At 34.7% G+C, this 12876-nt stretch overlaps 2 protein-coding genes across 3 annotated transcripts; one reads left to right on the top strand and one right to left on the bottom strand.

Annotated features, from left to right (window-relative positions):
- Positions 1-393: 393 nt before the first annotated feature.
- LOC150027181 (uncharacterized) lies at positions 394-915 on the top strand. Its single transcript, XM_090303848.1, has one exon. The coding sequence runs from the start codon at positions 394-396 to the stop codon at positions 913-915; it is 522 nt and encodes a 173-aa protein (XP_090159974.1).
- Positions 916-2189: 1274 nt separating this feature from the next.
- LOC137831038 (cyclin-dependent kinase C-2) lies at positions 2190-11812 on the bottom strand. 2 transcript variants are annotated; one of them, XM_090303315.1, is made up of 13 exons: positions 11341-11684; positions 7945-8008; positions 7496-7577; positions 7157-7247; positions 7043-7072; positions 5749-5858; positions 5600-5672; positions 5380-5500; positions 5157-5274; positions 4588-4727; positions 4389-4446; positions 3612-3682; positions 2190-3156 (listed from the first exon to the last, which is right to left on the bottom strand). In XM_090303315.1, exons 1-13 carry the CDS (start codon positions 11342-11344, stop codon positions 2595-2597), a joined length of 1524 nt encoding a protein of 507 aa, XP_090159441.1. In that variant the 5' UTR covers positions 11345-11684; the 3' UTR covers positions 2190-2594. The 2 variants fall into 2 exon arrangements, with proteins under 2 accessions (XP_090159441.1, XP_068494639.1); XM_068638538.2 differs by lacking the exon at positions 7945-8008 and having other exon boundaries at positions 11341-11812.
- Positions 11813-12876: the final 1064 nt, after the last annotated feature.

The following is a 12876-nucleotide window of genomic DNA, read 5'->3' on the forward strand; positions in this document are numbered from 1 at the left end:
CGAATCCAATAGTAAAATCAGTTGATCAAGGTTTAGAATCTATCTGCAAGCAATAAAAGTTAGCAATAACAATGAAGTTCATTTATTATAAATTGTTTAAGGATCACCCAAAGGTAGATTAATTGTTTTATAATCATGAACATGATAGTAGTTAATTAATATATTTGATCAGATATGTTTAGTATATCCAAAGATTGCAAATATGTCTAATTGAAGTATATATAATTATCATTTACGTAAGAAAATATATGTATATATATATATATATATATATATATATATTGTATTAACATCAATTATGTTTATTGAAATGCATTGTTGGATCACCCAAAAGAGAACTTCAATGTACATTTATTGTCAATATAACTCAAAGCATTAAACTGTGAACATTGTATGTTCTATGCAACATTTGATTTTGTCTCTCTTCATTCGCAAGCCTCGTCTATTGTGAAGTTCAATGGACTTAATTTTCCTGAATGGTCCGAACAAGTTCGGTTTCACTTAGGTGTTCTGGATCTTGATTTGACACTCTTAATTGATAAGCTCGTTGCTATTACTGAAACTAGCAGTGTTGAACAAAGATCTTTCCATAAGACTTGGAAAAGATCAAATAGACTAAGTTTAATGTTGATACTAATGACAATAACTGAGAGCATTAGGTCAACAATTCCTAAAATTGATGATGCTAAGAAATTTTTGGAATCTACAGAAAGTATATCTCAATCTGATACAACTGATAAGTCAATTGCTAGGACATTAATGAGTACGTTAACTACCATGAAGTTTGATGGTGGTCGTACAATGCATGAGCACCTCACTGAAATGAAAAACATAGCAACAAGATTGAAATCCATGAGATTGGAAGTGAATGAAAATTTCCTTGTACAATTCATCATGAATTCCTTGCCTCCTTAGTATGCTCCATTCCAAATAAATTACAACACTATTGAAGATAAATGGAATGTGACAGAATTGCAAATTTACTTATTCAAGAGGAAGCAAGGAAATCACTTGGTCAATCTTGTGGGTAAGTCAGGAGTTAAGAAGAAACTAGAAAAAAAAAATCAAAGGGGCAATAAAGGATCGTTAAAGGTTAATGAGTCATCTGCTAAAATCCACAAAGAACAAAAGAAGGACGTGTGTCATTTTTGTAAGAAAATTGGACACGGTAAGAAAGATTGCCTGAAACATAAGATATGGTTCGAAAAGAAAGGTAAGCCTATTGCTTTCGTATGTTTCAAATCAAATTTGGCAGAAGTTCCTTGTAATACTTGGTGGATTGATTCTAGTTGTATCACTCATGTTTCTAATACGATGCAAGGATTTCTTATGACCCAGATCACAAGATTGACCAAGTGATTTCCTTACTTCTTGAGTATTGCTTCCTCTTGAATAAGTAAACTTTGCAATTCTGTCACATTCCATTTATCTTTAATAGTGTTGTAATTTATTTGGAATGGACCATACTGAGGAGGCAAGAAATTCATTATGAATTGTACAAGAAAATTTTCATTCACTTCCAATCCCATGGATTTCAATCTTACTGCTATGTTTTTCATTTCCGTGAGGTGCTTATGCATTGTACCACCACCATCAAACTTCATGGTAATTAACGTACTCATTAATATTCCAGCAATTGACTTATCAGATAGAGACATTCATAACACAATAAATTTACTCATAACACAATAAATTTACTCTGGTTTATGCTTAATAAGTCAGGTCATTATTAAAATCGGTGAAGTTTATATATTGTAACTTCAATAATCACCTTTCAGTTTTCATTGCAAATATGTTTAATATTGTAACAAGTAATAGTAGGTGCTCTAATTTGAAAGAAAGTAATGTAAAATCTTGCATTTATTAATTAACAACTACTATTTCACGTGTTTATTTTCCAATACATTTAGGATTTGATTTCTAATTTCATATTTTCCATTATTAGTATATATATATATATATATATATATATATATATATATATATGTGTGTGTGTGTGTAACCAAACTAAACATTAACCTTTTATATTTAGCTGCTTACACAAACTTGAAAGCTTTCTCCAAACTATGAATATCGTTTCTCATCACAAAATTAAGCATTTTTTTTAAGTCGTGTACAACGATAAGTTGATATTTTTGGCCTTCACATCACGATAGAAAGGGTTACAGAGCATCATAAAAGTTTGAAAATAAAGAAACCAAAACTTGGTACAAGATTCCCAGAAAAACAGTGTCAGCTACAACAGTAACCTGTTATACATCTCTAAGCATACTGCTTTCATTAGTACATGCCCCAGAGAAATCTAAGTCATTAAATATTAAATGTGAACTACAAAAGCATTAAAAGGTTCGCTTACCTTCTTTCATCATGCTCTCTCTCTCTGACTCAAAGACAAAAAGCATCATGCTAGGTGCCTCAAACACTTCATTGCAGTTCAAGTACTCATACTCTTACTATATAATATCAATAATCAATGAATAGGAGCTTTTTCTCAATAACTCAATCCATCACTATGCTGATCTTTCTACAAGTGTTCATCAACTACAGTGTCACCAAATCACAATACCAACCATATGATAAGAAAATAAAGGGTTTTACTGCTGCCAACCATACTGTTGGTTGCGGTTGCCACCCATCATGTTTGAACCACGCCCTGCTGCTGATCCACCATAAGGAGCACCTGGAGGATAATTTGGAGCTCCAACTCCATAGCCACTACCACCCCCACCACGAGGACCACCACTGGGCCCACCAGGCATACCACTTGAACCATACGATGCACCCCGCCCTTGGGGAGGATATGGCCCACTGCCATAACCGCCACCTCCTCCTCCTTGACCTCCACGATTCGGGTGATTGTATCCCCCACCAGGGTTCCCACCAGGAGGATATCTTCCAGGCCCACCAGAGGGACCTCGAGGCTTCCCATAATGATGGCTAGGCCCTGCAGCAACTCCTGGTTGAGACCCATGAATAGCGTGGTTAGGACCTTGTCGCATTTGAGGGTGCTGCTGACCAGCCTGCTGAATAGGGGGCAGCCGCGAATGCTGTTGAGGATGCTGCATTTTAAGACGCTTGGCATTTTCTTCGTTTTGTCGTTGCTGCTGGCGCTTTTTCTTGGTCTGGAACTCGTGTGATGACTCATATTTGGGTAAACTAAGACAAACAAAGAAGTACGAGAAAAAAACTGTAAATGACTGTTGATAGAAGCAACACACGATATAATGTTAGGAATCAAATCTCAAAGAGCAATAACAAACGAAAACAAATATCAGTGAACATAATATATTCTTTGATTTCTGAAAATGACAATAAATGTAAAAGGGAGAATATCCCCAGTGCCCACATAGCTCAGCTCCTATAGAGAAAAAGAGAATTCCCTCCTTAAGCGACAATGATTTTTTTCAAAAAGATCTGCCCCCTTCCTCTCTCTTCAAAACATCCTATAACCGAATTCCACTCATGATTGTTGATGTGCAAGCTGATCATTTAGACCTTCACTCTCTAATTGGGCTCTATCAATATATGTATATAATCCTATGAAGATCACATACTCCTTCCAAGAAAAATTAATATTTTGAAAATAAAAACTCTATCATGGGAGGCCATACCTCTTAGGATCACATGGTAATGGATCAGTCCAGAAATATTCACCATCAAGCGCATCCTTGGCAGTAATTCTCTGTCGAGAAATCAAATTGGCAAAAAATATTAGGATGCAGATCAAGAACAGCCATCCAGAAAGGATATCTCCCAGTAGTGAATACTGAATAATACTATCATTGGGGTTACACCAAAACGGAACAGTGTGTCATGTTTTAAAATACTTCTCCCGGTTCCCTTATAAAAGTCAAATAACTAATTCATCAAGACTAACAAAAATAGAAAATTAGTTAATTTTAATTAATAACATCACAGATTAAATTCAATTCCAGAAAACACCCATAAAATTATATGGTTTAAGTGGTTTATGACACTACTGGTAATTTAAGAAATAAATTTTTCTACCAATAAGGTTACCGATAAGAGCCTAATGAATTCATCCACTTGCATGGACAATGAGGCTGTGATAGACATGAATATACTATTTCTAAGTTTAGTCTCACACCAAAACTGCCATTGTTTATTATTATTTTTCTTTTCATCGTTTTGATCACGTAACATCAGCCACTCAACCAAAACCAGATGATATCATTTCTTTCATTGGCTCAGAAGGAAATATGTCAACATTTTAGACAACTTTAATAATAGTGGATACAAACATTCAATTAAACAATATCAAATTAAAAGAGTCAGGGTAGTGTAAGAAAACAGGAATAGCAGGTATTTGAAAGTTGAAACAGATAAAATGAAACGACTCAACATTTATTCAGCAATTAAGAAAATACCTGAGCAGGATCAAGTGTCAGCATCTTCTCCAACAATTCCAGAGCATGACGATCAAAACTACAATTCAGTCACAGAGAGAAGCTCTTAAGATCAACAGGCACATATGTAAAATAAAATAGTATGCAAGATTGGTCTTTCCATTGGTTGGGGAGGAGATAAAAATCATGTAGAATTACTTATGCTCATACTGACACTTACTGTCTGAAAACTTCCCGGAGACGTCTTTTCATTGGTCGCGTTGGTTTAAACTGATTATACCAAGGAGTCTTGGAAACACCAGGCCAGTTCACTTCATCTGGTGCTCCACACAGCTCAAAAATCTTATTTAATTGTTCTGGCTACAATCGTTGCAAAGAAAACATGCATTACCATCCAGCTGTACTATAAACAATTAGCAAGCGTACATACATTGAAGGCCACACGTCATATAAGAAAGAAATGGAATGAAAATAAAACAAAGTAATAGATTCTTTAAAAGTATTAAGGTTAGATCTTGAAATAAATCAGACAGCATTATTACCATTCCATCTAGCCGTGCTGAGCAAACCACATAATAATGCAAACATTTGCAGATTAAAATAAACATTTAGATTGGCACCGAATATTTGAAGTAATATGAAGTATCTTTTCATCCAGGCATCAAAACAAAGTTGTATAGTTAGTAGTCATCACATACTGGATTAAAGTATGACTAGCCACCAAACAATTTCCCTAGAACCACTAATATTTTACCCTAATTTCACATGAAATTATATATTATCACTAACCTCATCTTTTCCAGGAAAGATAGGCTTCCCATGAAGAAGTTCTGCGAAGATGCACCCCACAGACCACATGTCTACAGCTGGCCCATACCTTGTTGTCCCAAGCAGCAGCTCAGGGGGTCTAATTATAAAATGAAATCAATGTGTGTAGGCACAAGTTCATGATGCAACCCTCCCAAATAAACAGTCAGGTCAAAATTAAAAACCTAATAAGAACACGAATTACCTGTACCATAGTGTGATGACACGATTAGTAAGATTTGCATTGTGCTCATTAGAAAATGATCGTGCCAATCCAAAATCAGCAAGTTTCAGATTACCTTCATTATCTATTAGAAGATTTGAACCTGCAATAAAACATAACACGTTAAATATGAGTAACAAATTTGATAAGATCTATAATCAAAACCTGTATATGTATCTTAGAAAGACGGGCAGAAGGACACCTTTGATATCACGGTGAAGTACTTGATTTACGTGACAGTAATGCAGCCCAGTCAGAAGCTGCCGCATGTAGCACTACCAAAGGAAAAAAGAACTCAAGCATCATTAAAATACTAATAATATATCAATCAACACTTAACGTTAACAGTACCTTAATTTGGGGAACTGTGAATCTCATCCCTGGTCGGTCAGCAAGACCAGTCAAATCATGGTCCATGTATTCAAAGACCATATAGATGCCACCTTTATATTTGTTACCGTCTGCACAGTTAAAAACAACAAAACAAAGATGTAGTAGGAACTACAGAAAAAAAAAACAGAATTCAAAGGAGGTGAAGATATTCCCCCAGTCAAAACAGTAAGAGTGTGTTTGGATAGGGAATTTTAAAAAGCTAATTCATTGTTAAGAGAATGTGAAATGCTTTATGGCAAAATAAGTTGTTTGGGTAAGGAATTTTAAGAGAAAATGAAATTCTAGAATTTAGAATAATTGGATTGCTTAAAATTAGAGAATTTCAAATTCGACTTAAAAATAAGAATTTGAAATTCTTCTTATTCTCAAATTCATGTTTGCTCTTTGTAATTTCCCCTTAGCTCAATTATGGTAGGGTTGTCATCAGCTTCACTGAGACCTAGATATTTTCGGGATGACTACTTTACGATTGATGTCGACTACGGGTTCTTTTATTGATGTTAATAGGAGTTATTTTGTAATTGTTGTTAGAATTTTTTTTTTGTAGTCCACAATTATTTCTTGCTCGATATTAATTAGTTTTCTTGACCCATATCGGGAGACTATTTTCTTGCAGATGTGAATTAAATTTTTTTCAAGAGACATCTCTCTTGATTATTTTTTTTTGTTGGTGTATGTAGTGGTTTTTTCATCATAACCAAATTTTATTTTCTGTCAATAGTTAGTTAGTATTTATTATCTAATGTTAACCAAAAATCTTTCAGCCAACATTAATTAGGATTGCTTCTTTTTTTTTTACCGATCTCAAATGGGGAAATTTGACAGTCAACACTGATAGAAAAAGTTGGCAAAAAACCCCCAGCTGTCAGGTAGAAAAATCTTGATTAATGTCAGCCTAAATAATTGTAGTCAAACTGAAAATAATCCCGTCAATTAGGAAGAAGTTTTGCAAATATAAGAGTAAAAAAATCTTGAAGAACTTTGACCAAAAAATAACATCAATCAAGATCGCCTACAAAAGATTATCAATATTGATATTTTTGAATTTTTAAAAATTATTTCATATTTAAATAATTTATTGAATTTGGTGGTAATTGAAATACTTTATCCTAATAAGAAAATTAAAATTCACTAAATTTGAATTGCCTTATCCAAACAAAACATTTGAGAAATGAAACAATTTGAAATGAGATTAGATACTATCTAATTGAAATCGGCAAATTGACTATTATGATGAAAAATAATAACTTGCCTGGCCTCCCTTGATCATCTTTCTCCGGACCTGTTAAATAACCCAAATTTTAGAAATTAAATTGAAACCTACACTATTCTGATAACAGTGCATTTAGATCATTGAAAAATGTACCTGGGGAAGTCACAATTTCTTTCAACTTGATTACATTTTCATGATGTAGTTTCTTTAGAATTTTGATTTCGCGAATAGCTGTTATAGGAAACTGCAATAACAAAATTCAAAGTACGATGCAAAGGGAGACTTGTTACAAACAGGGCAACGCATAGTTACTGCAACTTCAGATTTGACTCCACTGATTTGGACAATCAAATGTTTGGAAATACGGGAAATAAATACCAAGGGTATCACATGTGAAGTATCAAACCAAGAGCATTATGTCATTAACTTATAAGTTATGCTTCCACAGATTTAATATATAATGAAGCATCTGCAATGAGGTCAAAGATATACCCCTTCTCTCTCATTGTCCATTCGTATCTTTTTCAGAGCAACAATTTCACCAGTTTTGATCTCTCTAGCCATATAAACCTGACTGCAAGCAAAAACATTAAAACTATTATTTCCCTCCAGGAAAAAACAGCAATGATGGAGAAACATTCCAAAGGCAAAAGTTTAAAGCATTTTCATGGAAGTCCAATGTCCTGTAGAAGAAGAAACAAGTATCCAAACCAAAAAGGTGTGAATAAGCTAAAAAAACGAGTATCCAAATTCTAAGTTGTTATTGTCCTTTAACTCTTAAATTTGATTCAATTTGGTCCTTCTGCCAACAATAAATAACTAGCCCATTTGTTAAGCATTTCCCCGGAAACACATATGAGATAGACTTCTATAAAATTGTTAAAAGCTTTAGTTTCGCCATCCGTTTGAGCATGAAAAGCAGTAGACCGCAGCAACTTTACCCCATGTCTGTACATCCGTTCGATCCATGCAATTTGAAGACATTATCCAGAAAGAGTTGTGCAACTTTTGCAGCCCCAAAAGGATGAGATAAAGGCAAAAAAGGAGTAACTTAGTTAATTGATCAATGATAATAAAAATAACAATAATAAAGTTAGATTTAGGAAGACCAACTATAAATAAAATCCACAGATATAGATTTCCATTCTCTATCAGGAACAGATAAGGTTGTAAAATTCTAGGAGGTACTTGAAGTAATGGTTCAATTGACATATATGACATTGTTGAACACATCCTTTCCAATTAAATTGTTCTTCCATTCTCCTATAAGTTAGCTAATAACCTAAATGACCCCAATGGCTGAAATATGAAAGTGTTGGAGAATTTTAGTCTTCAAACCTGCATCTTTTCCCACCACCATTTTGCCTTTCCTTTTGAGAACTTCTCCATTCAACGTATAGTGCTTGCAAGGTTGTTGTGTCATTCGACTTTTATCCACTACCTTCAAAATTAAGAGTGTTGCTAATACCTTCAATTCTGGATAAAGCATCGGCTACAATATTTTCTTTGCCCTTCTCGTAAATGCAATTCCATTAATTTCTCCAATCCCCAATTCTGCATGAGTGTAGTAGGAGGTTGTTCCAAGAGATGCTTTAGAGCTTTCTGGTCTGTTTTTATAATTAAATGTTGATCTAAGAGGTAGCGAAATACTCCTTTTCATAAGTTGATAGCAGTTGATACTTTGGTCCCATAGCCTTGCTTGTGTAAGCAATTGGATGCTTTGATTGCATTAGGACTGCACCGTTACTAGTGAAAGGCTTCATGAAGTCTGGCAAAATTAAGACAGGTGCTTAAGTTAAAGCCTGTTTTAACTTGTGGAATGCTTCAGTCCGTATGTATTGAGCATTCTTCCATACAAGACACGTTAAAGGTGTTAATATTTTGCCATATCCATGTATAAACTGTCTATAATACCCAGATAATCCTAAAAATCCTGAGTTCTTTCAAATTTGTAGGTTGTGGTCATTGTTGAACCGCTATACTTTTATCAGGATTTGGTTGCAACCCTCTCGTAGAAATCTGATGTCCCAAATAATCCACGTGTAATTTGCCAAAGCTGCATTTCTTCTAAATTAGGACCAACAAATTGTTTTACAAGATTGTCAAGTCGTTTGCAATCAAGTTAAATGATCTTCCCATGTCTTAGTGTAAACCAATGTCATAAAAAAAACTAGAATCATGATGAAGAATATCATTCCTTAAGTTCTAGAAAGTTGCAGGACCCATTGCTGAGACCAAAGGGTAGAATCACCCATTCATAAAGGTCATTGTGTGTTCGAAAAGTTGTCTTATAAATGTCCTCCTCATGCATCCTCACTTAATTATACCCATTTCTCAGATCCAACTTAGAAAAATACCTAGCACCATGTAATTCATCCCAGAGGTCTTCAATTAAGGGTATTGGAAATTTATTTTTAACTGTGAGGGCATTAAGTTTTATGAAATCTATGCAACATCTACATGAACCATCTTTCTTCTTAACCAAAACCAGAGAAGACGCATAGCAGCTTGAACTTTCTCTGATGAAGCCCATGGACAATAAAGCTTTTACTTGTCTCTCAATTTCAGCTTTTTGAGATTGAGGGTACCTGTATGGCTTTAAACAAACACGTATATCACTAGTTAGAATAATCTTATGATCATGCCTTCTTAGAGGCAATTGAGCAGGTTCTTGGAATACAATCTGAAATTGGTATAATTAGGTATCCAATTGTAATTGTTGTTTTGAGGTTAATTTTGATTTACATTGATTAGATGAAGCTTAAAATCAAACAACAGCTTGTATAGCAAATAGCATAGGTTGGCCTTGTCCTATCTTCAAATTTCTTTAAACTTCTATATTGTCATGTGGGTGTTCCTACCCCTTAACTATGTCTCCCTAATGCTGAAAAGTCATAGTCCATTGAGCACAACTCCAAGGAATTTCACCCAGTGTCTTAAACCATTGCATTCCAAGAAGGGAATCACTGACTAAGGCATGGCTTTATTCCACCAATTCACTGTCTTGGTCTTGTCTTTATTTGAATGTGAATTGACACCTTCATCCAGTTGCTCTTGGACAAAGAAAATTGCATTCAATTTTCCCCAAACCTTACACTTAAACCTATGATTCTTGTCTCGTTTTTCCCACAGAATCGACATAATCCTGTTGAAATTCTTTCAATGACCTCTTTTAGTGAAATTGAACCTACAGATGGAGATTTGGAATCAGCAATAGAGGCTGACTTCTGGGATACTGCCCTAGAATTTTGCTTCAGTGTAGTGATAGGTGGTGTTCTATGGTTAGACTTGGATTAGCCCACAATCTTGAATATCGGAATTGTCTAAGAGTTAATTTATTCCCATTGATTTTCTTTGTAATTTCTTGAAACACCTCATCCTGTAAACGTGTCAATCTCACTGCTTATTGAATTGTCTTTGGTCTATGGACACAAATAGCTTTTCCCAACTTCAAGCTTAAGCCGATAGTTTAAGGCTATATCCTCAGAAATTGTCACCTAAACAAGAGGTGATCAAAATTTTCCAAATAATCGATTAAGAACATTTCTGTTTTAATCTCACAAGTTCTGCCACTCGGTCGGTCATAAAATGCTCCATCATCAAGTCTGTTTCCAGATTTGAATTCATATTTTACACTAAAAAATCGACAGTTTGAATATAATGGCATTGCCATGAGAAAGCCTTGCCATACATAGAAAGAAGAAATAAAAGCCTCTTTGATTTTCTGGTATGCCTTCAAGCTCAAAAAATTGTTTTGACTTTGCGCACTTGGTACCATCAAAAGATGGAAATTGCAGTTGGGTTCTAACAAGAACCACCTAGACATTTTCCGGTGGACTTTGTGGGTTTCCGTTGTTAACGTGATTTGCCGGCTAGTATTCAAAGCCGCGATAGAAGCAACTAAGCCCTCAATCGATTGCTGCAAAGCTTCCAGTGTTTTTTGTGTTAACTCTTAAGAATCCGCCATTGTCTTGTTCACTGTATCACGGGTGTTTCAAGCTCCTTTGTTGTCACCATCAGACAAATACATTCAAAACAATTTGCAATCTTCTATTACACTCACTCACTCCCAACACAGAAAGGTTGAACAGGAACAAATCAATTCAATACTTCTATATCTCCCTAATGAAAGAACACGGCTGTTATATATAACCCCACATAACAGTTTTAGTTCTGTTTCTACGTAAAAGACTCCAAATATGAACAATAACAAAAACCTCAAACCACATCACACCTCCACAAGCATGTGGAAAAATAACAAAAAAAAATAATTAAACTTTGAAAATAAAAATAGAAAAGCAAGAAGTGTCCATGGTGAGATATGAGAGAACACCAACCCATATGTGCCCTCGCCAATTTGCTCCAACTTCTCGAAGCAATCGACGCTTCTGGACCCCCACGACGGTGACTCGTTCACGTTGAGTTGCCCTGGCGCTGCCATAGCCATTGCACCTCCTCGCAAACCCTAGTGGGTGGTCTTGCTTTACGCCAAACAAAAAACCGAAGCAGGTGATAATCGAAAGAGGGTCTCGTTATTGCTCTCGGCTTTTCGAGCGAGGGAGAGGGTGGAATTCTTCCCGGAAAATGTCCGAGAAACGGCGGTGGGAAAATCGGAATTGGAGTGGAAATTCGAAGTGTGCCGACAAAAGCTTCGAATGTAGTTTGTTTCTACGTTTGTTTCACGAAATTATGTGATACTTATAAATAAATAACGGTTGCAACATTCTTCAATCAATATTACCTCTTTTTTGTTGTTGTTGAAAAATCAATATTATCTAAACTGGGAAATTTTTTTGTGAAATCAGGGTTGTGAGAAATTAAATCATGAGCATGTTAACTAGTTGGCAGTATCTCGTTGATCTGATGCAAAAAATAATATCTTTAGATATTTTAGTTATTCAAGTCTTCTAATTTTTGAAATTAAGTTTGATTTGAAAATGAAGATTCTTTTATACACGTTTATGTGGGTAAGAATTTTTTATAAGAAAATATAGTAAGATGTTAAAAATAATGTAATCATTTATCTTTGTTTCATGACCTTAATAGATTTTTATTGTTTAGAGGTTCTGGTAAAAAAAAAATTGAAATATACATTTATTTTTCTTAATCTTTTCGGGTGTTATTTTAGGATAAAACAATGTTGGAGTTTTAAGTTCTAAAGTAGACAATATTTCATAATATATGTTATCATCTATGTTTCAATATTAATAGTCTCTTATCGTTTAAGAATTTAGGTCAAGAATAATTTAAATACACATTTATTTCTCTTAATCTTCTCAAGTGCCTTATACGGATAAAACAATGATGGAGTTCCGATTTTCAAAGCGCACAATATCTCAAATGCGATAATTGACCTTGACGAAGCATCATCTACTTTGTGGCATGGAATAAAGTGAGCCATTTTAGAAAAGCGGTCCACTACCACAAAGATAGAATCCATACCCTTAGATGTCTTGGAAAGACCTAAGATAAAATCCATAAAAATATCTACCCAAGGCATTGTTGGGATGGGAAGAGGGGTATATAAACCATGGGGTTGTACTTTAGATTTAGCCTTCCTACATGTTATGCATTTATCACAGAAGCTATGTACGGATTTGCGCATGTGTGGCCAAAAGAAATGTTCATGCAATGTATCTAAAGTTTTCGCTACCCCATAAGTCCTCCCTCATGTGTTTCTCTAACAAGAGATTGTCTTAAAGATCCATGGGGAACACAAAGTCTTTTTCCTTTGAAAAGGAAACCATTATGAATGAAAAAAGTCTTTGTGTCCTCCTTTGGAACACTCTTGATAGATAAGAGAGAAATCAAGGTCATCATTATAAAGTTCCTTTATGTGATTAAAACCTAAGTATTGAACATCCAAAACATTT

The sequence above is a fragment of the Phaseolus vulgaris genome, chromosome 6 (genome assembly GCF_051622355.1).
Source record: "Phaseolus vulgaris cultivar YP4 chromosome 6, ASM5162235v1, whole genome shotgun sequence".
Classification (NCBI taxonomy): Eukaryota; Viridiplantae; Streptophyta; class Magnoliopsida; order Fabales; family Fabaceae; genus Phaseolus; species Phaseolus vulgaris.

Bases quoted from the DNA above. Each gene is read 5' to 3' on its own strand.
- LOC150027181 (XM_090303848.1), top strand. From the start codon at position 394: ATGTTCTATGCAACATTTGATTTTGTCTCTCTTCATTCGCAAGCCTCG.
- LOC137831038 (XM_068638538.2), bottom strand. From the start codon at position 11,450: ATGGCTATGGCAGCGCCAGGGCAACTCAACGTGAACGAGTCACCGTCG. The intron at 7,248-7,495 runs GTATATCTTTGA...TTGTTATTGCAG, and splicing joins TGGACAATGAGAGAGAAGGG to TTTCCTATAACAGCTATTCG. The intron at 5,673-5,748 runs GTACTGTTAACG...TTCCTTTGGTAG, and splicing joins TCACAGTTCCCCAAATTAAG to TGCTACATGCGGCAGCTTCT.